This window comes from Carassius gibelio, chromosome A5, assembly GCF_023724105.1.
Source record: "Carassius gibelio isolate Cgi1373 ecotype wild population from Czech Republic chromosome A5, carGib1.2-hapl.c, whole genome shotgun sequence".
Classification (NCBI taxonomy): domain Eukaryota; kingdom Metazoa; phylum Chordata; class Actinopteri; order Cypriniformes; family Cyprinidae; genus Carassius; species Carassius gibelio.
The window spans coordinates 11,773,831-11,801,827 of NC_068375.1; the positions used below are offsets into that span (position 1 = coordinate 11,773,831).

At 39.7% G+C, this 27,997-nt stretch overlaps 1 protein-coding gene and 1 pseudogene across 2 annotated transcripts; both read right to left on the reverse strand.

Moving 5' to 3' along the window:
• kcmf1 (potassium channel modulatory factor 1) lies at positions 1-27,989 on the reverse strand. 2 transcript variants are annotated; one of them, XR_008166833.1, is made up of 8 exons: positions 27,756-27,989; positions 19,722-19,889; positions 18,981-19,120; positions 7,757-7,858; positions 2,566-2,743; positions 2,163-2,448; positions 470-785; positions 1-174 (listed from the first exon to the last, which is right to left on the reverse strand). XR_008166833.1 is itself a non-coding variant. In XM_052591754.1 (7 exons), the coding sequence occupies exons 1-7, from the start codon at positions 27,769-27,771 to the stop codon at positions 524-526; spliced, it is 1,152 nt and encodes a 383-aa protein (XP_052447714.1). In that variant the 5' UTR covers positions 27,772-27,988; the 3' UTR covers positions 1-523. The 2 variants fall into 2 exon arrangements, 1 of the variants encoding a protein (XP_052447714.1); XM_052591754.1 differs by having other exon boundaries at positions 1-785; positions 27,756-27,988.
• On the reverse strand, positions 20,429-20,564 carry LOC128015033 (uncharacterized; annotated as a pseudogene).
• Positions 27,990-27,997: the final 8 nt, after the last annotated feature.

Below are 27,997 nucleotides of genomic sequence, written 5' to 3' on the forward strand. Positions count from 1 at the left end.
TTATGGTAAACCATCCAAGCACTTTTTATTCATTAATATTCATAAATACACACAGCAGCTTCATTAGAGAAGGTCTCTTTGTTTCCTCTTCAGTTTTTGAATGTGGAGTATTTATAAGGAGAGCCTTTTGCAAGACACAGGAAGCAGAGGTCTGCCACAGATACCTACGCTCGCCTGCTAAAGGAAAAAAATTAGTTATGTGGAATTGATTATCAACTTATAGAGATTTATTTATATATTTATATTTCTTATTTTCTCGTTCTCTTCATCTGTCTCTCGGTTTCGCTCACTCTCTCACACGCCTGTTCTGATGTATTTTGATTTTTTTTTTTCCTCTCGCTCTCCTTTCATGGATTTATACAATGTAACAAAGGTGACAGACCTGAAATTACAATCACCAAAAAAAAAAAAAAAAAAAAAAAAACAGAAAAAAAGGGAAAAAAATTAGAGAGCTGTGTTTTTTGCCCACCGTCATTGGCAGTTACAGCACAGAGGACATTGTCTGCGTTGTGGTGGGATATCATCAAAGAGGAGGTGGAGGAGGCTCCTTGCCTGTGGAGCTCTCCTTCAGGTTGAGGCTCTCCAGAGCCACATCTAAAGGCATGATGTCCACGCAGCCCATGGCGCCGAAGTCAGCAAAGTCTCGCCTTTCGTCCTCGTCAGAAGACGAGCTCTCTTCTCGCATTAGTGTGGACAGCAGCAGCTCCTGCACGAACAGGCTGCGGTCCGCACGCTCGCTCTCCAGCGCCTGCCGTTCTGCCTCAGACATTTTCGGCTCGTTCAACCTGGTGGAATTAAATGCAATTCAAACTGTAAGTCTAATTTAGTCTAATAAAGTTTTCATTTTGACGTTTTTGAATTCCAGTTTAATGGTTTAACAGAATGTTAATAATCAAAGAGGATGTCTAAACAGTTAAATTCATAACATTAAAATTAAAAAAAAAAAAATTTCGGAGGGGATTTTAGGGTTGAATACATTATCAAAAATGGTGATAATCAAGTTAATACATAAAAACGGTTTAATTAATCTTTTTAAATGTTATAAAATGAAAATAGAAAATTTTAGAGGTTTACTGTTCAATTCTAACTAATAAATTGGGATATTTCTTAGAAATAATATTTTAAATTGCATTATCATCATTACTTCGAGAAGCATATATTCTGTACAAAACTTAATTTACAGTACAGACCAAAAGTTTGGAAACATTACTATTTTTAATGTTTTTGAAAGAAGTTTCTTCTGCTCATCAAGCCTGCATTTATTTGATCAAAAGCATCATTCAGCATCAATACTCCAGCCTTCAGTGTCACATGTAACATCCAGTCGATCACATGATCATTTAGAAATCATTCTAATATTCTGATTTATTATGAGTGTTGGAAACAGTTCTGCTGTCTAATATATTTGATGAATAAAAGGTTAAAAAAACCCTGCATTTATTCAAAATTCAAAAAATTCTAAAAAATGCAAAATATAAAAAAAAATTATAAAATATATATATATATATATATTTTTTTTTTACTCTTTATTCATCAAAGTATCCTAAAAAAGTATCACATGTTCTTAAAAAACTGAAAGAACTGTTTCCAACTTTGATAATCAATCATAGAATGATTAGAATAATTTCTAAAGGATCATGTGATAATGATCCTAAAAATTCAGCTTTGCATCACAGAAATAAATGATAATTTAAAGTATAATAAATTTAAAAACAATTATTTTAAATTGTAATAATATATCACAATATTACATTTTTTTTCTGTATTTTTGATCAAATAAATGCAGGCTCGATGAGCAGAAGAAACTTCTTTCAAAAACATAAAAAAAAAACATAGTAATGTTTCCAAACTTTTGGTCTGTACTGTATTTTTGCCATAATTTTAAGTAAAGCCAAACTTTTACTTTGGTAGGGCATAGTGAAGACATGGTGTTTCTACAATAGTTTAACAAATGAAATGGTGAAATACTCATGAAGTAAACTCATGTGTTCATTTTCTTTTTTAAGATGTCTAAAATAACCCCCCCCCCCCAGCCCACCCGGAATTTCATTTTTATATTCAGAACATAACATTTTAAAGATATCTGAATTTCCATTTAAAAAATAAGAATGTTCTGAAAATACAGCGACAATCTTAAGTGTATGGTGATGTCTGAGCTGTACCGTGTGAGAAGAAACTGGGAGCTGTGGGAGGCCAGCGGGTTGCTCTCAGTCATGGCTGTGTTTGTGGCGGTGCTGGGCGGCGGGATGCTTGCGCTGATGTTGCTTGGGTTGCTGCGTTGGCGTGTAGCGTTTCGGGCCGTCTCCAGCTGCTGGCGCGCCGCCTGTGCCTGCTGACGCTCCAGCTGAAGCTGCATTTGTAGCTGCTGCAGCTGTGAGGCCGAGGGGCCAGAAGAGTTGAGCTGCCCTCCCGCAGAGCGCCGCACACCCGACAGCTGAGAGAGCAACTCTGGTGATGTAGACATAAGGGGAAAGAGAAAGACGGTGTGAGAAGACGCTTAAACCGGCAGTTGCATCAACAAAATGAAGACACATAAGCTAGGTAATTACAAAGTCCTGTACACACCTGCTATGGGGTCCATGGCTTCCCTATTGCTTGGAGAGTAGGAGGAGCTTTGTGAAGAGGAGAGCCCACCAGTGGAGCTGCTGGTAAAGTGCATGTTAGTCCGGCGTGCCCGCGGACCGCCCAGTCCCCGCCCAGGGTGAAACATCCTACGCACGTGCCGCACGCCGCTGCTCTCATCGTGCACATGCTGGTTAAGGAGCAATTAGTTGAGAATGTCACCACACACCAGATGCAGAAGACACATCACATCCTCAATTATCTAATATGGTCATTATACTGCTACATTGAGAAGTGGCACTCGTGAAGACATTTCAGGTTTGAAAGAGTCTGATGTGTTGTGATTTTACCACCTTTTTTGCTCTGCATTTTTCTGTCACTTTATCACTTAACTTTTTTTTCTGATAGGCTGTCTATATGAGGGCTTTTTTCACCGGAGCAACCTTTTTAATCGGTCCAACAACCAATGCCCGAAGTTCCTGCTCTTTGGCGTGTTTGCACCGCAGGAGCTGGGAATGAATTTAGTTGTAGGAACACCTTTTGGGGGAATTAATTAGCTCCTACTTCAGAGTAGGATCTAACCCAGAACAATAGGAACTATCAGTGCTATAAGTGTACTCTACGTTGATTTAGGGCAGCAACAAAATAGCAATTATATAATCAAATATATGCACTGCATGTTTCACAAATGCTGCTCAGTCTCTGATAGCAATGTAACATGCATTTGATAATGTAATAAGAAGCATTTTTAAACCTGTAGTTTAATAACATGACTTTAATCTCAACTCACTTCATAACGAAACTGTAATAAATGCTATGTCGATTGTCATTGCATTCTTATGAAAACACTGCCGATGGCTTGAACACATAAGCAATATTCTGTTGTGGTCTTTTGTTAATCAAAGCATTTACATTTTTTATTTTATCTTGTTCAGCTACAGGGATCCATATTAGGTATTTCTTGAAGCATCATAAGTTACAGGTGCATCTCAAATTAGATTGTCATGGAAAAGTTAAATTATTTCAATAATTCATCTCAAATTGTGAAACTGTTTGTGAAGTAGTCCAAGTCTTTGGTTCTTTTAATTGTGATTATTTTGGCTCACATTTAACAAAAACCCACCAATTCTCAACAAACAGGTCTCAACAAATTAGAATATGGTGACATGCTAAAATATTGTAGAAACATAATTTTCTGTAAAGTTGCTTTGTAACAATTTGTATTGTAAAAAGCGCTATACAAATAAACTTGAATTGAATTGAACATGCCAATCAGCTAATCAACTCAAAACACCCGCTAAGGTTTCCTGAGCCTATCAATGAAGGGTATTATTGATACCCTTCACAAGGAGGGTAAGCCACAAACATTCATTGCCAAAGAAGCTGGCAGTTCACAGAGTGCTGTATCCAAGGATATTAACAAAAAAGTTGAGTGGAAGGAAAAAGTGTGGAAGAAAAAAATGCACAACCAACTGAGAGAACCACAGCCTTATGAGGATTGTCAAGCAAAATCGATTCAAGAATTTGAGTAAACTTCACAAGGAATGGACTGAGGCTGGGGTCAAGGCATCAAGAGCCACCACACACAGACGTGTCAAGGAATTTGGCTACAGTTGTCGTATTCCTCTTGTTAAGCCTCTCCTGAACCACAGACAACATAAGAGGCAACTTGCCTGAACTAAGGAGAAGAAGAACTGGACTGTTGCCCAGTGGTCCAAAGTCCTTTTTTCAGATAAGAGCAAGATTTTATTTAATTTGAAAACCAAGGTCCTAGAGTCTGGAGGAAGGGTGGAGAAGCTCATAGTCAAATTGCTTATAGTCCAGTGTTAAGTTTCCATAGTCTGTGATGATTTGTTGTGCAGTGTCATCTGCTGGTGTTGGATTATTGCGTTTAAAAAAAAAAAAAAAAGGAAGCATGAAAGGCTCCAAAATTTCTTGCACCCGTTTACCAAGACATTTTGGAGCACTTCATGCTTCCTTCTGCTGACTAAGCTTTGCTCATTTCATTTTTCCAGCAGGATTTGGCACCTGGCCACACTGCCAAAATCACCAAAAGTTGGTTAAATTACCATGGTGTTGCTGTGCTTGACTGGCCAGCAAACTCACCAGACCTGAACCCCAGAGAGAATCTATGGGATACTGTCAAGAGGAAAATGAGAAACAAGAGACCAAAAAAATGGAGATGAGCTGAAGGCCACAGTCAAAGAAACCTGGGTTTCCATACCACCACAGCAGTGCCACAAACTGATCACCTCCATGCCATGCTGAATTGAGGCAGTAATTAAAGCAAAAGGAGCCCCTACCAAGTATTGAGTACATGTACAGTAAATGAACATACTTTTCAGCAGGCCAACAGTTCACTAAAAGTTTTTTTCTTTTTTTTTAATTGGTCTTATGAAGTATTCTAATTTGTTGAGATGGTGAATTGGTGGGTTTTTGTTAAATGTGAGCCAAAATCATCACAATTATAAGAACCAAAGACTTAAACTATGTCAGTCTGTGTTCAATGAAATTGTTTAATACACAAGTTTTACAATTTGAGTTGAATAACTGAAATTAACTTTTCCACGACATTCAAATTTATTGAGATGCATGTGTATATTACTTCTGTAAGGTATTTTCAGAGTTTCTGTTTGAGGGTGCCCTCCAGTTACGAGTATGAATGAAACACGCGTTGTGTTTTAGCACTCTATAGTGCTTATGCCACATTATTGCAATCAGGAAAATGTTCCTAGGACAATTAGTCCTCAGACAACCACCTTGGTGCATAATTCCTTTAACTAGAACTTCCCAGTGTGCAAGCTTGTTATGCAACAGAAATGCAGAAAAAACGAGTCCATGACTAGGAGAAAACATTTAAAAATGGCCAAGACTGTTGATCTGACAGTCCATGGGCAGGAATACAAAAACGCAAAGTTTAAAGGGGAAATATGATGCATGGTCAAACAAAATAGTTTCACTTTCTCAACGAAACGGTGTTACACACCGCGGCCTTGAATGAGTGGAGGCCGGAGGTCTAGAGCGAGCCACTTCCTAGAGTGAGCGGAGGTGGACCGGCTTGAGAACAACGCGGCCAGCCGATTCCAGCCGATTCTATGTTGGGCAGGACTTAGAAAGTTCTCCTTGAAATTAATGCTTCATAATAAATAAAAAAATTTCTTTAATTTACTCATTACACTGACATCAGTTCAAACTTGTCTCTTTCCTTTCATGCATTACTAATTCTGAAGACTGTACTGGATACTCTTTTCAATGGATTTATGATGAACGGTGACTGAATTGTTCAAAATTTAAATACGACAAAAAGGCTCCATTAATGTTTTATAATGATAGTATTATAATAATTATCTTAAATTAAGATTTAAATTCAATGACAATCTACAGTTCCAGTGAGCAGTTTTATTCTGCAACCAAATCAAGTCGAGTGACGGACAGCAGAAGGTCTGGGAACCTTGGCAGCTTTGAATGGCCAAGGACTACCCAAGAGGCCATAGAACCAACAGATAAAGCAAACAATCACGTTTTGTGTCGCATCATGTTTAGGAGCTTGGAAATATCACCACAATTACAAACTCTTGGATGTGTTCATGACGAGTGGGGCGGGGCCGAGAGCTGTGGGAATGGAGCGAGGCCTGTGGAGTAATTAGAAATGAGCGACACCTGCGCCACTCACCAGTCTCGAGTCCTACGGAGGAGATCCAGAAGGATAAAAGAGGAGTTACGACAGTGATGGACGCGAAAGGACCAGGCCTGGGTTTTATTTTGTGTTTATGTAATTAAAGTTTGTTTTGATTGTTCGTCATTTCCCGCCTCCTCCTTCATGTGACTATGAAGGTTTCTATAGCGTTACATTTGTGCCGAAGATCCCTTTCCGCTGTGGTGAATCTGCGGTGCCAGAGTATGGCAGAGCAGTCTGCCACCGTGGATGGTAAAGTCGGTGCGCTGGAGTGAGTTGCTGGTGGGATGGACAAGCTCGCTGCTGGCCGCCTAGGATGTGGAGGGACGGCTACCGTCCGTGAGGGAGCGGAGTCGCCACCGTTCGCCTGGGGCCGGAGCCTGCTGCCATTCACCATGATGGGGAGGAGCAGGGAACGGGGGACTGCCCGAAACCTGGAGGAACCCGAAACTCCCGTCCATCAGGCGGAGGAGGAGTGTCGTGCCGTCCATTGAAGGCTCAAGTCACAAGGAGGAGATCCGGAAGGATAAAAGAGGAGTTACGACAGTGAAGGACAAGAGGACCAGGCCTGGGTTTTATTTTGTGTTTTGGTTTTGTTTGTCTGTTTTGTGTTTATTTTGTAATTAAGGTTTGATTTGAATGTTCACCGGTTCCCGCCTCCTCCTTCCCATGACTATGAAGGTTTCTATAGCATTACAGTATTTTAAAAAGTTTATGCTGTGAACTTACATATTTCACATACTTTTGATAACTCATCGTTTAGTTGATCCTGATAAGCAATCGTTGTAAACACAATGGCTTTCTTCTTCCATGAGGTGGTTTGGCATCATAGCATCGTTGTTTCCAAGTGGAACATTAAAGAATGCGGCAGACACGTCTCCTGGAAATCCTGATTAATTCAACTAATCCAATGACGACCTTGAAACGCCTGAAGGGTTTCCAATTTTGTGTGCTATATGCATCAGACGTTCAGCCAACGGTCTTGTGGGAGTGACGTCTGAAACTAAGTCAATTGATGCTCGATAAGTGGATCAGCCCAGTCTGTGAACAAATCACTAATACTGGTTTTGTAAAGATCCAATTAAAAAAAAAACTGTTTCCGAATCAGACATCGACATTCTTTCGGAAGCTTGAAAGCTTTCCCCATTCATTGTAAATGCAAAGAAAAGAGCAACCAGAACTATTATTTGAAATATCTGTTGTAACACATAGAAGAAAAATCAATGGCTTGAAGTGACATGACAGCGAGTAAATAAAAGAATTTTAGGTTCTGCGAGAAGAACCTTTACATTTCTTGAAGATGCAAGTAAATAAAATCTCAAACCTTTGTAAGGTTACTAGACCATAGACTTGAAAACACACACACAGGGATCAGTCATTATACACGAGCAGAACCAATGTGTGTAAATTGTAAAATCATTCTTAAGTAAAGAAATTAAACACTGAAAGGAAGATTTTTATGAAAGAAGTGCATTATATATTGGAACATATACACATTAGGTTGAGATAAAAGGATATTAAATCTCTAGGTGCTCTGTGTTCAAGTGTGAGATGAGCAGCAAAGTCATCTGTCACATGATTGGGGTCGCCACCTGGCAAAGATGCACAGATTGGGCATATCTGAAACAAAGAATACATACATATTAATGACGGATTAATGCAACCTCACATTAAGAGGACACATGTTTGTTCATGGTTGTGTTATTTTCATTAAAATTAAAGGTAATAATCATGTGTCTGTAACCAGCAGTCCAAATATATCAGGAGGTGTTGATTTTGTTGAGCAATTGCAGTTTATTATTACAACCAAAAGGCCACTATTATCATTATTTTCCTGTAATGTATCCCTATATCCTCTCTATTTTATTATCCATCTTCCATTCCAGGAGAGCGAGAACATGTTTAACATTTTTAAAGCAAGTGGACTTTGCATTAAAGCACATGAATGATTAGTTCAGAGATTTGGCCTTTTCTCTCAGTGGTTGATGAAAATTCACATCACATTCTGTGTAAATAAGTATAAATTCCTGCAGATGATCGGTGTTTACTGTGAACAGGCTTTATTTTAAACGCAACATTAAACTACCTGACATTGCTGTACAATAGGGCTGGGTTGAAAAAAAAAAAAAATCTCGATTTTAATCTATTTTTATTTTAATGAACCAACATTGATTCTCAAATCCCAAGAATCGGTCTATGCTCGTCAGTAGATGTGTGAACAAAACTGCCGGAAACATTATTTGTAACAAGCCTCCAATCCAAAAAATTATAATAAAATAACAATAAAAAAAATCACAAAAAGCTTTTCGCTTTGTTACTTCTGATATGAAATGGTTTCATCTCTCATATTATGTCAATTGTATTTGTTAAATTCAAAAAATAAATACAGCTTTGGCACTCTTTAAATGCAGCTTGACAGAATGTTGTAGCTACCTTATTTCTAGCATCAGCTTGAAGTACATGCGATCATATTTTACTATCAGTTAATGCACAAAGTAAACATGAATGAACATCAAAATGTGTGTTTAAAGAAACAGTACAACATACCAAAACGTATATCATCATCACCTTTCAACCACAGAAATACATCAATGAAAGTTTGTAAACAATGTCACATAACATTAGCATTTACTTCAGAAAAGCCATTTAATGTCTGTTAAATGTCTGATAAATTGTTTCTATTATCTCACATATGGATGATTTGTATAGTATTAATGTAATGTTAATTTTCTTTTTTAATAAACTTTTATTGTCAAGTGTGACTTAAAAAGTCAATCAAACTGACAACGGCTAGTTTACCCCAGATCTCCAAGTTCTTTCCCTTCCCACACTTAAATCATTTAAAAACACATTAAAATGCAAACATGGGAATTGTTAAATGGAATTTAAATGAATGTGTATTATCAAATACCAGGTAATATCAATAATATCAATTCCCTTTCAGTCAGTAACTCCGGTGACCGACAAATTGGGATCTCACTTCAAGAGACCAATCTACTTCGAGTGCAACTAAATAAGCCAATGCACATTGGCATGCAATGATTGTATCCAGCTGCCGCTGATCACAGTGTGAGCATAAAAAGGCAGCAGATGCAATGCATACCAGCTTTTTGCTACAGAGAGCTGAGTGACAACATCATTCTGCTCAAACCAATGTCTTCAGTGAACTAGGAGTTTAACACACTCTCGGAAGCAATCTGTGTTGGCAATGGTGGTCGTTCCTGTGTCGAGCGGATTGCACACTTCAGGCTGCACTACCCCGTCGTGCTGCAAGTGGCCATCTCCCCTGTGTGCCTCGGCAGATAAAAGAGCATTTCCCTGAAAGAGCCAATTTCTCTAAAAGAGCTCACATGGGTGCATCTTCGTAAAGATGACAGATTGTCTTTTTAAAGATGCCGTTTCACCCATGTGTTTCTGGATGCGGTCGTTACCTGGTGCCAGATGATGGTCACGATCGCTGCCTCATGTGTCTGGGTACTAAACATGCTGAGTTGGCGTTCGTGGATGAATCATAATCCCATTGCGAAAACATAACCATCTCAGAGGATGCATCTCGGAGGCCAAAGGAGCTTGCTGGGCTCTTTTCAAAGAGTGTACCAGCGGTATCCTGTATTGCTCCTCCCTACGTCCATCACTGCATTGGAGGGAGAGCTCTCTGGAGAGGAGGATTAGGCTGGTTCTCAGCACCGCCCCAGTACCTTTCTTTCCAGAGGTGCATGAGGAGCTCCACCAGGTCGTGAATGGCACCTTTTACTGCCAGAAACTGGCTTGCTGGTTCATCCTGCCTCACCACCCTAGATGGTGGTGCAGCAAGGGGGGTATACAGTGATCCTCCTGGTAGAGCAGTTGTTAGCGCTGCAGTTGTGTCCTAAGACAGCCTCCTCCTGGCAGGAAAACCCACCCCACCTCCTGGGCCTGCAGTCATTCCTCTGTTCGGACTGGTGGTGCTTATGCGGCTTGAGGAGATGCTGCTGCCACCTTACACACCATGGCATTACTGCAGGTGTACCAGGCCAAGGCACTGAAGGACCTGCAAGAGCGTGGCAATGATCCGGTATTTCTGAATAACTCCGAACCGCTCCGGAACATGCGCTCCAAGCGACGAAGGTCACCGTGAGTGGCTGTGTCTGGCCGGCATGAGGGATGCCGACATGGTATGGTTCCTCAACACCCCTGTGTCCCAGACCGACCTCTTAAGCGATGCAGTAGAGAGCTTTGCCCAACAGTTCTTGGCTGCACAGAAGCAGACTGAGGCAATTTGACACATCATGCAATATATAGGGAACTGCAGCCTCCACCCGTCTGCTGGCCTCAGAGCCCCAGCCTGCACATCGCCGAGGGCGGCCACCTCACTCATGGTTGATGACACCCAAATTTTTGACAAAAGAGGAGTTTCCTCTGTCTCTGGGTCCCAGGAGGGCACGGAGAGTCTAGAGTCCTGCAACGGGTCACACCTGCATAAAAATTGCTGAAACGGGTGGATTTGTGACATTCCTAAAATTCATGGGTGGGGATGCGGGTGGATAATTACCTCCTTGCAGGCGGGTAGTAGTGTGGATGAAAAATATGTGCAATATTTGTATGTCTAAATTACCATTACACATATGCAACAACAATATGACATTTGGCCCATCACGTCAGCACCACTGCGACAGAGCTGCGAGAGAGACTTTTCCACAGCTGGATTTGTAATTCAAGAATGGACAACGCAACTTAAACCTTGGAATGTGGACAATATCCTTTTCCTGCACAGTAACCTTAAGGGAAAGTAAATGCATAGTTTGTAAGCGACAGGCTTTTTTCTTGGTCTTTATTTTTTCTTCATTAATAGGTCTATTTGCGTATAGTTATCAGGTTCCATAGCCTATTTAGGTGCCGATGGTAGGCTACTTGAATGGCGCAAAACAAAGTGCACTTTCATTTCATTAGCACATTAATGACACTGTCTTAATGTTGAGAGAGGTGCGAGATAAAATAAAGCAATTTAATTGGAATGATTTTAGCGTGTGTGGGCCAAATATTAACGGGTCTGGGCGGGTGCGGATAAAATTTTTATATTATCACGGGTGACGGGTCGGATCTGGTGCTGAACTTTGCGGGTATGGGCGGTTGCGGGTCTCCAAAAATGGACCCGTGCACTCTAAGAGAGTCCTGACCACACTCATCCTTCTCCATTGCCAGCAGGCAGCAGCGGGCGGTTCAAAAGCGTCACCAAAGGGCCTACTCACGCAACCTCTGCCAAACTGTGGAACTAGGTAAGTATTGCAGCGCACACTCAGACCCCTCTTCGATCCACTCACAATACACGTGTTGGGTCCCTGCCTTCTACCACGGTACCCCACTGAAGGTATGGTGGTGGTTCCGTTGGTCCAGCTTGCACGTGGTCTGGGTGCTTGGCTAGTGCTTACCAGCCCATCTCATTGGCTTCTGTGGACCATCAGCCTCGGCTATGTGATTCGGGTTTGCCTGGCATCGCCCTAAGTTCAGTGGGAACCGCTTCATGACAGGGCGGTCGATGCGATAGAGCCGGTCCCTCCAGCCGATATGAATACAGGGTTTTACAGACCCTACTTCATTGCATCCAAAAAAGGTGGTGGGTTACGACCGATCTTGGACCTACGTGTCTTGAACCTGGTCCTTCACCAAGTACGGTTCAAGAGGATGATGCAGAAATGCATCATTAGGAGCCTCTGTCCCTGAGATTGGACTGCAGCATTTTACCTGAAAGACTCCTACATTCATGTGTCGATCGATCTGCACCACAGACCATTTCTGAGGTTCGTGTTCGAAGGGTGTGCATACTAGGGGTGTGCAGCGAAGCCAGTATTTGTATCTGTATCAATCACAAAATTATTCATATCTGTATCAGTATTCAGATAAAACCGGAAGTAGGTGGGGCTTGAACCGGAACTTCGTACAATTATAGTTGCTAAGAACGTTATGGTTTTAGAAACTTAGTTTTTTTTCATAGTCATCACTGAACAAATATGCGGTGTTTAACAAAAAAAAAATATAACTTTTATTCAAATATCGTCTAACAGTCGAAGCTGATACCCGAGTTCGAGTCCTATTTTGGGATCCATAAATATTTAAATTTCTTCTAATTAAAACCGTAAAGGTTCCTATGTAGTTTATAAATATGGAAATCAATTTAAGTAATATCCAGGAAATGCATGGAAAAAGGCAAGTGTAACACTGCTATTTCATTTGCGCTTATTTCATTTATAAAATTTACACTCATTTACTTTAATATAACAATGCAGTAGCAAGTGTGTAAAGGTTTATGTAAATCAACATTATTTCCTTTGGCTAACCGGTTCCTGCGCAGTTTTAAAAAAGTAGGCTACCTATTTCCCTCAAGTAATTTTCAGGTCTAGAAAAGTATGGAAAAAATGAGAACAGAGTATGGAAAAATATTTGTGCTTCGGCTATTTGTCCTATTCAGTGTTTTTAAATTAATTTCTAAAAATAAATTGATCATACAAATAGAGAGCTTTCATGACAAACGTTTAGTAATCGTCTGAACACGACTGAATTAATTCAAGGCGCACTTTTTCAATACGCATAAATCTTGAAGCAGTCTTAAGTCTTTTTTGAACTTCACTAAACAAATGTGCGTGTGCCACTCAAACCAGCAAAAGATAAAGAAGCAAACATGTATGCCTGGTAGAAAATATATCTGTATCGAAGCTGATTATTAGCCTACTCTTGACAGAGCTGGTTTGGTTTTTGAGAGACGTGCAGAGACTGCAATACGGCTGTTTGACTGATGATCATGCAGTGCTTATTCCATTCATTCATTTATCATTTGAAGTGAAGTGAAGTGAAGTGACATTCAGCCAAGTATGGTGACCCATACTCAGAATTTGTGCTCTGCATTTAACCCATCCGAAATGCACACACACAGAGCAGTGAACACACACACACACACTGTGAGCACACACCCGGAGCAGTGGTTAGCCATTTATGCTGCGGCGCCCGGGGAGCAGTTGGGGGTTCGATGCCTTGCTCAAGGGCATCTAAGTCGTGGTATTGAAGGTGGAGAGAGAGCTATTCATGCACTATCCCCGCCCACAATTCCATCCGGCCCGAGACTAGAACTCACAACCCTTCGATTGGGAGTCCAACCCTCTAACCATTAGGCTCCGCCATCTTTGCTCCTCTTTAGCCTATATTTCCTAACCTATAACATTTAAATCATTCCCATTTAAATATACACAAATAGTAGAACATGTATGATGTATTATTTTAGTTGATATTACTCTTGCAAAGCTCTGATTTCTGAGAAATGCACAGAGAGGCAACTGCAATGCAGTGTTTGATATGCACTCTTTTCATTTATAAAGTTTACATTCATTAACTTCTCACACACTTATTATTGCATGACTTTAGGAGGTTTGTGTAAAATATTGCGCTGAACCCTTGGCTCATCTGTTACCTAGCAAAGACCAGACTGTCCTGCAGCCTCAGCCGAATATTCGGGCAGAATTATTCATTATCCGTTATTCGTTTTTGAAGCCATTATCCGTGCCTTTCCGAATAACGTATTCGGCATCAGGCACACCCCTAGTGCATACCAATGCAAGGTCCTGCTCTTTGGGCTGTCCATGTCTCCCCGTGTCTTTGCGAAAGTCACAGAGGTGGCTCTTGTTCCCCTCAGAAAGCAGGCTGTTCAACATCCTCAAATATCTCGACAATTGGCTTTGACTAGCACAGTCTCGGGATCAGTTGTGTGAGCACAGGAACCTGGCACTCCAGCACCTCAGCTACTCGGGTCTTCGGGTCAACTGAGAAAAGAGCAAACTCTCCGGACACAGAGGATGCCTTTTCTCTTTATGGTATTGAATTCGGTAGAACAGACAGCACACCTCATAGAGGAACATGCACGGTCGGAGCTGAACTTCTTTAATTCGTTCAAGGGCAGGACAGCGGTCCCACTGAAACAATTTCAGAGTCTCCTGGGGCATATATCAGCTGAAGCAGCAGTTGCGGCCCTGGGGCTGCTTCATATGCGATCGCTTCAGCACTGGCTTCATGGCCGAGTTCCGAGGTGGGCATGGCAGCACGCTACTCACCGGGTCCAATTTACACTGGCCTGTCACCAAACCTTCAACCCGTGGTCAGATCTTACGTTCCTCTGGGCAGGAGTGCCCCTAGAACAGGTTTCCAGGCATGCTGTGGTTTACATGGATGCCTCCACCACCATCTGCGGGCCACGTACAATGAGCATGCATTGTCAGGGTGTGGTTGGGCCACAAACTGCACTGGCCTAGAGTTGTTGTCTTGCCTTGAACCATCTCAAAAGGGCACTTACAAGGCAAGCACATGCTGGTCTGAACAGAAAACATGGCGTACATGAACAGACAACTGCTCAACCATATGGCTGATGACCTGTCTGGAACCCAGTGGTATCCAATCTCACCAAGTGGGTAGTGCTTTGACAACAGTGACTGGTCTTCTTTTTGCGAGCCCCAGCCTACACCAAAAAGGGGCCACAGGACACTAGAAGAATCAGCATCCATGGCACTTTGGTAGGGATTCCAATTCATCAGTCACCATTGTGTTGTCGAGAGTGACCGACTGAAAGTGAACGTCTTGGTTACGTTTATAACCCTAGTTTCCTGAAGGAGGGAAAGGAGACATAATTTCCCATCGCCACAACTGGTTTACCACCTTCTTAGCGAAATCTTCAGGGAACAATGGTCACATACGTAACCAAGTCATTATGGGAAATTTGGAACCGGGTCTAAAATGGAACTGGTTCTCGATACCCAACCCTAATTACATAGGGTTACTATAGGGCATGTACAAATAAAGCAAATCCCTCTGTGTGAGTTTTCTTAAAGTCTTCAATACATGAAATGGTAAAACAAACGTCTTAATGACCATGTTAAGAAATCTTATATTTGGGGATGAAACAAATCATGATACAGCCTATTGATTATTAAATTTCAAAAGGCTACAATAAAAAAAAAAAGAGCACTGAACGTTGCTGTAGCACCATTGCGTGTTCTACAGGCTCATTGAACAGCGCTTCAGACTGCTTCAAATTGATTTTCTCTCAATGTATAACACACATTTATGTCAAGGAATTGCTTAAGAACAATGCCTACATTATGACCTTTACATAATGTTTTAGACAGTTGTAAGAATGCATGTTTTATCTCACATCTGAAGGATCAGCCCACAATATTATAGACATTGAGAATAATGTATTAAATCACATTTCCCATTAATTCATAGTAAACTATTGTAGTTTCTGGTTGGAATGATTCCCCACAGGAAGAAAAGCCAAAGAACATTATTTGACTTAATATTCAATATAGATTTAAAGGCCGTGTTGCAGGGTTAATTTTTCAATGCAATTTGCTTGTTGGTAATAAACATTTAAACTGTTATCTATTGTATTTTATTTTGTTGGGTATCACAAAACGAAATATACTACGAAAAAGTAGGTACAATCTTACAGCGGTCTCCTTTCCCCCACAATGCATTGCATTACATCACGTTGGGGAGAGAATTTACCAAAGCCTGCCTTGAGAGCATTGAGAGTAGGGTTGCACGATATTGGGGAAAAAATGACATTGCGATATTTTATTTTTCTGCGATATATATTGCGATATGAAATCTAATCACATTTTTTCTTACATACAAAAATGGGGTGGGCACACATACATTATCATTTTAAATTATTTAAACATCGATACCATCGTGTCAATCGATTAATATGCGCGAGGGAGGGAGAGCAAGACAGCGCTTGTGTTGTTTGAAGACGGTCGGTCTCTCTCTCTCACGCGCGCTCTCTCTCTCTCTCTATATCGCTCTCGCTCTCGCTCTCCGGCTATCTCTCTCTCTCTGCCCTGTCAAAACTTTCACTCTATGATGGTTAAGCTGTGCAAATAATCCGCGAATCACATTCGTCAAGGGCCGGGGAGCAGCTGGCCTGTACATGAATAACGGATCAACTACGACAGCCTACATCGCACATCCTGCGATGTGACTATTGTGGATTCGTACATCGCGATATTGATGCTTAAACGACACATCGTGCAGCCCTAATTGAGAGTGACTAGAGAGAGACGAGTAGTAGACGGGAGTATTCAGTGCAGATTATAGATAAATATATAGATATATATAGATAGATAGATAGACCGAAAGACAGATAGATATCGACCAACAGCGACCAAAACGCACTCACTTCCCTACAGCACAAGCTTTCCAACGCAGTTTCCATGGGACGGCACCCACACAAGCACCTGCCAAACACAGCGAGACACAAGCTGCTACGTTTGCAACAACATTTTCACCGGATAAAGAGATAAACGCTTAGAAATGTCCATATAGCTAGCATTATGCCTTCTATTTCTAGATGACAAAGAGAAAGTTTACCAGTTCTACAACACTATGCTAAAGGTAACCAGAACTTATCTGAACTAACTACCACTGCCACTAAATGTAAAGAAAACGTAGATTTTTCACTCGGTGCTATTCAATGACAGTAAAAAATATGTGTCATTATTGTGCACTGCTGCTCGTAGACTAGCTCCAGTGCTCATTGCTGCGATGCTAAATGATACCAACTCACCAGGACACTTCACCAACTCTCCTCGGACCATGCATTTAATTGGCTTTGACGGACATCAGTTTCTTGGCAATTCCTCATTTGCCCTCTCACGTCTGGCTGGTTCGAAATTACACGGCTGCGGGCCATCATACATGTTGGCTCTTGCCACCTCTTCTTCATCCCAGTCAGTCGCTTTAACGTCAGTTCTGATGCTGCGTTCCAGGCAGGTTTTTGAGCTCGTAATCCCCATTTCATACCATGACTACCGACTCTGTACTGTTCCAGGCAAGTTACGGCAAACTTTCTGAGCGCAAGGAATTGTAGCTATATTATTTATTTTATTGCAATGTTAAATTGACCTAAAATAGTTTTTTCAATGTGTACCACTTGCATAAACACTGCATCCGTAGGCAGTATTATTCGAAGGGGCTGCCATCGTTGTTTTGCGTGCTGTGTGACCTCGGAACTCGGAGTACATCGATCTAGTACGAGGTCATGGGTGGGAAGTCATGGGTTTGACTGCCTTTCCAGTGCACTTTCACGGGTTTAAGGTTGGAAAAATGAGTTACGGGTTGCCTGGAATGCGGCATCATACTAGGCTGAGGCTACCTTTCCTCTAATTCTCCCCAACGTGACGTCATCACTGAGTTGCATAAAAAAAACTTTAATATCAAAATTTAAGACCATTTTTGAGAAATTTTTAAAATGATATACATATCTTGAGTGATTTATGTACCCATTAATCGAAAGTGGTGGTTAACCTGCGACATGGCCTTTAAAAGTATCAGTAAAATCGGTGTCCCATTTACTGAGAGAGACACTATATGACATACATACATATATATATATATATATATATATATATATATATATATATATATATATAGACAGAACTTAGTGAAGACTAATTCATTTACACAATGTATTTCTTATTTATTGTAGTTTTTTCCTATAACTACTATGTAATTAGTTTCTTGTTCTTATTTCATCACTGACTGTATATTTATCTCAAGTGAGCTTGAGTTTTTTTATTAGTATAATTTTCTTGTATTAGTTTGATACTGACATTGGTGACAAGGATTATGGAAATTATATGGTATCAAAGATCTTAATATCATAAAAAACCTTTTTTTATATCATCGTTTTAATTTTATTTATATCGTGACATAAGATTTTGGTCATGTCGCCCACCCCTATTGTCACATGTAAAAGACTATTTTTGTGCAGCTGGTAATAGAAGGACTTTCGATCCTGCTACCACTGCACTTTGGATCAAGTGAATAAAGGCTCCGTCTGGCACGCTTCAAACCAGTAGCGCGGTTTCATTCCGCTTTTGCCACTTAAACTTTATACTGAAAATTTATCAAACTCTTGTTAGTTTTATAGAGGAAAGTTTTATTGTGTTATCGCCCAGCACTACATGTCAACGATTGTATCAGTCATGTGCATTTAGTTTTAATGTTTAAATAGTTTCATTTAAAGCTGCAGTAGGTAACTTTTGTAAATCTATATTTTTTACATATTTGTTAAACCTGTCATTATGTCCTGACAGTAGAATATGAGACAGATAATCTGTGAAAAAAAAATCAAGCACCTCTGGCTACTCCCAGTAGTCCTATTGCCATTTGCAGAAAGCCATCCGCTCCCGGTAAGAAACAACCAATCAGAGGTCCGGTCCGTAACTTTGTTTGTGTTCAAAATGTAGAAAAATGTATATAATAAGCGAGTACACCATGAATCCATTTTCCAAACCGTGTTTTTAGCTCGTCCTGAATCACTAGGGTGCACCTATAATAAGTGTTTATATTCGGACTATTTTAGATTGCTTCGGGGGTACCGCGGCGGAGTAACCCAGTACCTTTGTGATTCTTCATAGACATAAACAGAGAGAAGTAGTTCCGGCTAATGTTCTTCCGCAAGACGCAAGCAGTTCTGTTTATTAACCGATAGAGCGTCAAAAGTTCCCTACCGCAGCTTTAAGTTTTAATTATTAAAGTAATTTTTGCTAGAGTGAGCAAGACAAACTCTTCTGATTGGCTGTGATTTGTGGTTGATTTTGTTATATCTAGTGTGGACAAATAATTTTTATTGGCTTGTCACTGGAATCTTATCACATCTTATTTAATCAAGACACAGTGTAAAACACACGATTTCAACAAAGACAGCATTTGTACTCACCACCTCTGTCGAGGTCTCTGCATGCTCTGAGGTCACGTGCTCCTGTAGAGATGTTTCCGTGTAGCCCATTTTACCACAGTAAGGACAAGTAAACGACTGAGGCTGCTCTACTGAGAATGCCTCCCCCCCATAATACAAGTCTGCAGAGAGTTGAGATAAGTCAAACAGGCAGTTGCTTTATTTACCTTCACCATCATTACAAAGATCAGGGCTCAACAGTCAGGATGGTCTGTCCACATTCTGTAATGTTTTGAACATTACAATAAAAAGTTTTTAGAAAGAGATTTTCATGTAAAGCTGTATAATATTAAACTAAATGGAAATTGAGATATTAAGCTTTTCTGTGATATATATTGTGATATATATATACCAATCCTATAAAATATTGGAACTATAAGACAAGTAATAATAGTGAATTTATTGTGATTATTATTACATAATATTAAACAAGCTAATATATTACATAATATATTAAACAAAATAATATATTGTCATTTTTAACTTCTGTATTTAATTTTTTTAAATAGAAATAATTTATAACATACAAATGAATTAATCATGGTCTTTTGAAAAATTAATATTCGTCTTATTTCTTTTAAACATTTAACCATAAAACTTTATTTTGACAAGTCGCCTGCAAAATTATACTAATATACATACAACACAGCAGCTGAGCCATATAAAATTATTATGTGTTAATAAAGTGTGAAAAGAATGGCATTATTGGACATGACGGCTTACCAAAGTCTACCCTGGTTAGTATGCACTGCATTGGGTGCTCCGTGGTGTGTCTAGTTGTTGTGGCTCCACTTTCGTAGCAAGATGCACAAAGGTCGTAGTCGTAGCAAATTAAACACTTGTATCGGCGCCCTCTGAAGTTCCCTTTTAAACACGCATCACAGCTCACACCTGTGGGAGAACATGGAGGCATTTAACTCAGAACAACAGCAAAAGCCTCTATGAAGACAGGGTCCTTCTGGTTAGTTTATATCCATTAAAAAAAAAAAAACTCAACATCAACATTTCACATGACTCGCAGACACCAGGGTAGAAAACTTATCCAAATTAGTGTCTGAACAAATGATTAAGGACATGGCATATATTTGTGACTCTCTCTCTTTGAGGGAGCAATAATCCACACTATTACAATTAAGTTTATGCAATTAAGCAAAAAACACTAAAGCTATTTAATCATATCATCAGGTCCTACTGCATATTGTAATAAAGCTGATATTGACAATTAAGTTAAGCGTAAATCTAATCCAGGGTTGTACAAAAGTATAAAAACACACACAGCAGTGAAAACACATACAGCAGCAGTGAACACACACCCAGCGCAGTGGGGAGCCATTTATGCTGTGGCACCCAGGGAGCAGTTGGGGATTCAGTGCCTTGCTCAAGGGCACCTCAGTCGTGGTATTGCTGGCCAGAGAATCGAACCCACAACCTTGGGGTTTGTAGTCAAACTCTTTAACCATTAAGCCACGGCATCCCCATGTAATCCTCGTATGGGGGACATATCAGATATTAAACTGATAAAAACAGATAATACACTCAATCTTATCTAAAAGGCAGAGAAGTGGTCTTCTGCCTAGTGGTCGACCCATATGGGACTTTTAATGGTCGATGCCCCAAAAAGTCGGAAGACAGCTTCATCAGAGAAAATAAAACACCAGTCTTCTGCTGTCCAATTCATGTAGTTCCTGAAGAATTTCAGTCTGTCCTTGAGGTTTTTCTTGGAGAAAAGTGGCCTCTTTGCTGGCCTTCTTGACAACAGGACGTTGTCCAAAAGTCTTGGCCTCACTGTGCATGCAGATGCCCTCACGCTAACCTGCTGCCATTCCTGAGCAAGCTCTGCACGATCCATTAAATGGTTTCAGGTGCAATATTCTTTGTAGCAATTTCCTTAAATGTGAGGCCATTTTGATGCAAAGCAATGATGACTGCACATGTTTCTTTGGAGGTAACCATTAGGGGTGCATGATAAATATCGGCTGATAATTAATGTGCATCTTGTCAGTCATGCCGGTTCTCTAATCAGCGGTAAATTCCATCAGGTGGGTGATTTCACATAGAGCAGCTGTTACTAACACAGAGCCATTGTTAACTGAAGAGCTGCGCAAATCCACGTTCATTATCAGCATGGAATTGCACAGCTTGTCAGTTAACAACGGCTCTGTGTAGTAAGTTTTGTTTCCCAACTGTTTACATTCACTTGATAGCCTATATACCAATGTTATCTTGATAGCCTATATACCAATGTTACCAATATATCAATGTTTAGTATAAATTGACTTTTTATGTGAATACTCATCAAGATATAATTTGACAATTTTTGTATGTATTTGGCCATTTATGCACAAAAAGGTGCAACACAGCTTGATTCTATAGAGGTGCACACTCAGATGCTTTCAAACTTTCAAAACCACATCCATCTGTTCATTAAAGCTTAAACCATTCCAGTCTTACATTCACCATCCCTAGAAATGTTTGTGATCAACTGAAGGTGAAGATCAAATCCCAAATTATACAGAGCTTCCCTGAGACTGCTCAGTCAATTTTAGTATGGGTAATATTTGAATTAGAATGCAGCCTCAAGTCTAAGTGCATCCAAAAGAATGAGACACAAAGCAGACAAAAGCTTCTGACAACAATCTACACAGAGAAATTGCTGTCATGTACCACTGGGAGGAATTAACACAGGGAAGTAATTCCAGATTCAAATAATGAAATGCTTAGCTTGTAAAATTTAATCAGATAGCCTCTTAGTTCCCGAGAGGAAATATGTAGCCTAAGGGATTTTCAATGGCCAGTACTGACTACATTTTTAGTCTCATATTGTGGTTTCACATTTCTTAGTGTTAAAAATTATGTTTGGTAAGTTATAACTAGCATTTTCTTTTCTGAACTGCCAAATGACCTCTGCGGTCTTTTCACAGCAGAGTCCTGCAAACAAACCAAACTACACATTTAAACTAAACCACAAGGAAAGATCTCCATTTGCTCAAACTCAAAAATCTGGAATGGGATTTCTATGCATTTCAGCTTCCCCTTCGTCATTAAGAAAAAGAAAAAGAAAAATAATACACTCCAGTGTACTATACTCCAGCGGTTCTCAGGGTTTTTGACTCCAAGGTCCTCCACTGTCCACCACAAGGCACTACTAAAATTTGAGAACACTACTAGTTTCTGTAAAATTATTTTTGCAAGGTTCCCACTCTTTTTAACCAATGAATTTACAGCAGTCGTATGTGATTTAAAAAGAGATTCAACGAAATGAAAATTCCACGCCAAAACTGAAAATTTTGGTTGCACTTGGCAGAAAACCAAAACCTGACATGCCTTTTAATAATTATTTGTTTTATTAAATAACAAAATCATTTTGTAAGACTTTTTAATTTAACTAAATTGTAAATATACTGTATAAAAAAAAAAATAAGCCAATAAAATAACCATTTTATGGATCATCAAGGTTTTTTTTTTATATATACCATCATAAATATTGTTATTGTAAATATTCTTATAATATCGTGGTATAATATTAAGGCTATACCACCCACCCCTACTGTGCTGGGTCATGTGTTTTGGAGTAGATGTGGCTTTAGAGAATGATTAACAGGTAGATTGGGATCCTATGCTTTTAAAGATAGCTTGCTATTGCTAGCCTCTCCAAAATGCCTGTAGCATGATATGGAAATTGTATCTAAAACTGCTCAAACAATTTATATTACAGCAGTATTATGGACTTCAACAACTAATTTTCAAGCACACCACCTATCAGTGTACAGCGCAGACGTATGATTGTCTTTCAATTACTAGAGCAAAGTTGTGTGGCACATTGGCAGGGGCTGTCCGTCTCACCTGCTTGCATCATTTGCCAGATCACATTTGATCTAGATGTAATTAATGTAAAATGCATCATAGCAGCTTTCCCTATCAAGCACACACAAAAACACCTTCAAATAGCCAAGAGTAACAGTTTAAAAATAATGTCAAGAGACTGTCAGCGCTGTAGTCGACATGTCTCCCGAGAGAATCAAAACAGCTCCATGGCTACAGGTGAGCTTGAGGGCTTCCTTCATTCACTGGTCTAATTTCTCAGTATGGAGGTTTTGAGTTTAGTTTTCACTCAGAGCAAAATGCAGCCTGTAACACTGGTGCCATGACCCAGATGAGTGGCTGCAACAACTAATTGATAAAATTGATTATTATCGATAATGAAAATCATTGATAATGATTACACTTTTAGTTAATGGTCATATCATTATCTCTAAATGTCACAAATTCAGATTCCTAAAATATTTGTGTTTTGTCTTATTACAGGTGATCTAATAAATTGTTAAGCACTGTATGTTTTCATAGCATTCAGTTGGCACATTTGTTTTAAGGACATTGGACAGAATGTGGAATAGTGTGTTTTTGTCAGGAAATTTTAAATGAAGAAAATAGGGGTTAATTGATCAAATTATCGGCCAATTAATTGATTACCAAAATGATCGTAAGTTGCAGCCCTAAACATAATGCTCCAAATTTTTATTGTGACAGATCAAATTTAATTCCACATTGATGTGTTAAGTTGCTTTAAACACTTTAGTTGAACAATGTGCTTGCAGTGTGCCAAGGTTCAAATCCTAGAAAATACATAAACTCATGGATTCAGAATTTGGAGAAAAATGTAATCTGACAAATTATAAATGTAAGTGGTGTCTTGGTATCCATATACAGTCCGCACAAGTAACTACTGTAATAAAACTGGTTACAAAAAAAAAAATTATATTCTCATACTAAATTTAATAATTTCATGTAATAGACAAATATTATAAATGCATTTTTGTTAATCAAATTTATGTTGCTGCTGTTATAAGGAACATGGTTCTAATAAGATCTGAAACGACCCCAGATGGCAGTGGTTCTCAACCAGGGGCCACTAAGGGGCCTCGGAAAACTTTTTTTAAACATATCTAAATTAATAAATTATTAATAATACATTAAAATAATGAAACTCTAATCTAAATTAAAATGTCCAATATCCCACTCAGTAACTACAGTTTTCATTGAAGAACATACAGTCTTTACAGCAAATGAAATCATGAAATTTCAATAAATTGTGGTTGACTAATTTAACATATAAAAACTCAGTTTCTGTTACTAAAACAAGTTTGAAAACAAGCAAAAATCATGTAAATATATATATATATATATATATATATATATATATATAACCCATTTAGAAGAGGCTTCAAACATTGTGTTGGACAGTACAAGGATCATAATCAAAACCATTGGTCTCGGGTATGGAGTGTGCAAAATTTGAGTATTAATAATTATTAAGTCTGCTGGGTGGGACAAAAGGAAGAAAACACTGTTAAATATGGTGCAAATCAATTAAATCGAGACAAATCTGTCATACAAAATCATAATATTTCATGTACTGTTTTGTGTTCCAAAACCCTATATGCTAAAATGATAATTAATAGTTACAGGTGCTGGTCATACAATTAGAAGGTCATCAAAAAGTTGATTTATTTCACAAATTCCATTCAAAAAGTGAAACGTGTATATTACATTCATTCATTACACACAAACTGATGTATTTCAAATGTATATTTCTTTTAATTTTGATGATTATAACTGACAACTAAGGAAAATTCCAAATTCAGTATCTCAGAAAATTAGAATATTGTGAAAAGGTTCAATATTGAAGACACCTGGTGCCACACTCTAATCATCTAATTAACTCAAAACACCTGCAAAGCCTTTAAATGGTCTCTCAGTCTAGTTCTGTAGGCTACACAATCATGGGGAAGACTGCTGACTTGACAGTTGTCCAAAAGACGACCATTGACACCTTGCACAAGGAGGACAAGACACAAAAAGTCATTGTAATAAAGGCTGGCTGTTCACAGAGCTCTGTCCAAGCACAATTAATAGAGAGGCGAAGGGAAGGAAAAGATGTGGTAGAAAAAAAAAAAGTGTACAAGCAATAGGGATAACCGCGCCCTGGAGAGGATTGTGAAACAAAACCCTTTCAAAAATGTGGGGGAGATTCACAAAGAGTGGACTGCAGCTGGAGTCAGTGCTTCAAGAACCACTACGCACAGACGTATGCAAGACATGGGTTTCAGCAGTCGCATTCCTCGTCATAAGCGTCTAAAGACAAAAAGGACTAGACTGCTGCTGAGTGGTCCAAAGTTATGTTCTCTGGTGAAAGTAAATTTTGCATTTCCTTTGGAAATCAGGGTCCCAGAGTCTGGAGGAAGAGAAGAGAGGCACACAATCCACGTTGCTGGCGGTCCAGTGTAAAGTTTCCACAGTCAGTGATGGTTTGGGGTGCCATGTCTTCTGCTGGTGTTGGTCCACTGTGTTTTCGGAAGTCCAAGGTCAAAACAGCAGTGTACCAGGAAGTTTTAGAGCACTTCATGCTTCCTGCTGCTGACCAATTTTATGGAGATGCAGATTTAATTTCCAACAAGACTTAGCCCCTGCACACAGTGCCAAAGCTACCAGTACCTGGTCTAAGGACCATGGTATCCCTGTTCTTAATTGGCCAGCAAACTCGCCTGACCTTATCCCCATAGAAAATCTAGTAAGATGAAGATGAGATATGCCAGACCCAACGATGCAGAGGAGCTGAAGGCCACTATCAGAGCAACCTGGGCTCTCATAACACCTGAGCAGTGCCACAGACTGATCGACTCCATGCCACACCGCATTGTAGCAGTAATTCAGGCAAAAAGAGCCCCAACTAAGTATTGAGTGCTGTACATGCTCATACTTTTCATGTTCATACTTTTCAGTTGGCCAAGATTTCTAAAAATCCTTTCTTTGTATCGGCCTTAATATTCTAATTTTCTGAGATACTGAACTTGGCATTTTCCTTAGTTGTCAGTAATAATCATCAAAATAATTTTTTTTTAAAAAACATTTTAAATATATCAGTCTGTGTAATGAATAATTCACTTTTTGAATGGAATTAGTGAAATAAATCAACTTTTTGATAATATTCTAACTATATGACCAGCACCTGTATATTTGTGCTTTTAACTCACTCTCACCCATCATCCATGTGGTTCATAGATGAATTAATGGACTTGTCTAGTCATATCTAAAATAACAACTGTATAAAATACAGTCAATCTATGATCAAATGTTAAGCATTAATTGCAGAATCCAGGTCCTCTATTCATACGTCAGAGTGAATCTGCCATTGAGCTTGAATCAAAGAGCTGAACAGCTGCCAAACTGTCACCAATCCAGATATTATGGCAACAATTATGTGAGGTGTCACACAGCACTAGGATCCACTTATTGAAAGCTACTCTCAAGCACAATGTGATGTTTGCAGTCAAACTAGACGCATATGTAAGCAGCCTTCATTCACAGGCAGGTGACAGCCGCCGTCTTGAAAACTAGAGAGCTGCAAACCCTGCAAACGAATTTGAGAATCACAGACAGGCACAAATGATGCACAGACATGCTGTCTAGTTAGGCAGCTCACTAAGATTTGAAACAGACACAAAAGGCAAGCACCTAACAAATGTCTGAACAAAATGATACCTTAACCTGTTTTGAGTTACTTATATATCAGTTAGATTCAGTCAAATCTAAAATAGTAAAACAACAACAATGTTTTATTGAACAGTGAAACAAAGTAGTATTTGCAGTATTATTAATATAATTAATATAAAATATTACTACCATTTAATATATCACTGTACCATATAAACACGGGACTTTTATTAAAAGTAAATGAAAGAGAGAAACGCACCAGGCATTACAAGACAGCTAAAACGCGTTACAAAATGTACTGAGGAAGTACCATGGTAAAAGTCCACTGCACAATGTCCAAAAACATAGTATTACCATGCTACTTTGTACAGAAGATTATGGTAATACAGCGGTGATGACTTAATGACATAAATTATGACAGACCCAAACCGACACATCAACGCAATGTCTGTGGCGCGTTATTAAATTTCTTAGGTATTCGTTTTAAAATAACAGTCCTGACTGAAGTTCTGCCGACTTTGAAGTGCACTCAAGTGCACCCAAAGTGACTTTTAACAGAACAAATGTGTCTGAAGCCTCATGATCAAACCGCGACTTGAATGCAGAATCTCTTCCTTGTATCCAAACATACTGGTTTGACTAAATAATGAAAGTCTCCACAAAGGGAGTTAAAAATATAAACGACTTTCCAGAAATAACTGATTTAAGATTCGTAAGTAATCACGGCTATGGCTTCACGGACACCGGCTAATGCTAAATTCAGACGTGCAAGTCATTCACTTGTGCTGGCCTGAAACATGACATGCCTGAAGACGGATCTCACACACACACTGACATGAGCTCCAGAGCGGTCACACTGAGCTCTGCCACCAGTTCAGGCCCTCGGTCGTCATTCTAGGAGGGAAGGGTAACTTAAAGCAGAGAGCTTTAAAAAAATAAGTGTCTTAAATGAGGCCCAGCCGAAGCCATGACCTCTCCACGGGCTGCCTGCGGGAACAGTCTCACAATCAGCCCCGCGGCCGAGCGAGCCGCACAAGGCCCGGCCTAGCACACAGGCCCAGTGCGATATCACACCAAGCGGCTCACAGAAAACGCCCTGTGCGACACCGACGCAGTGTGAGCACATAAAAGGTTGCAAAATTCACGGCGGCCGCCATGATGAGTTTTTCCCAGTTCATTTGAATTGAAAACATGGCAACCCCGCGGTCAGCACTGGCCTACAATTCAAGGCAACGACGCAGCGATCGGCGGTTTTTTCACACCTACCTTCATGTCGGGACATCCTACAGACAGTGACACAGCCCCTCCTCGGGCTCCCTGACGTCTATGAGTCGGAAAGGTGCCGCTAAAAACGAAATAAAAGTGGTACGCGGTCTTTCTTTCCTATTTTGTCTCTTGAAGATGGATCCGGGGCTTACTTCTCTCCGCTTCCCCCTCCCGGTCTGTCATCAAGCGCCTGTGTGTGTGTGTGTGTGTGTGTGAGAGATGCCGCGGACGCGGTCTGCCAG

Coding starts and splice junctions, on each gene's coding strand:
- kcmf1 (XM_052591754.1), bottom strand. Junction 19,121..19,721: donor ACTAACCAGGGTAGACTTTG/GTAAGCCGTCAT, acceptor AACTCTCTGCAG/ACTTGTATTATGGGGGGGAG. Junction 2,449..2,565: donor AGCCATGGACCCCATAGCAG/GTGTGTACAGGA, acceptor CTACATCACCAG/AGTTGCTCTCTCAGCTGTCG.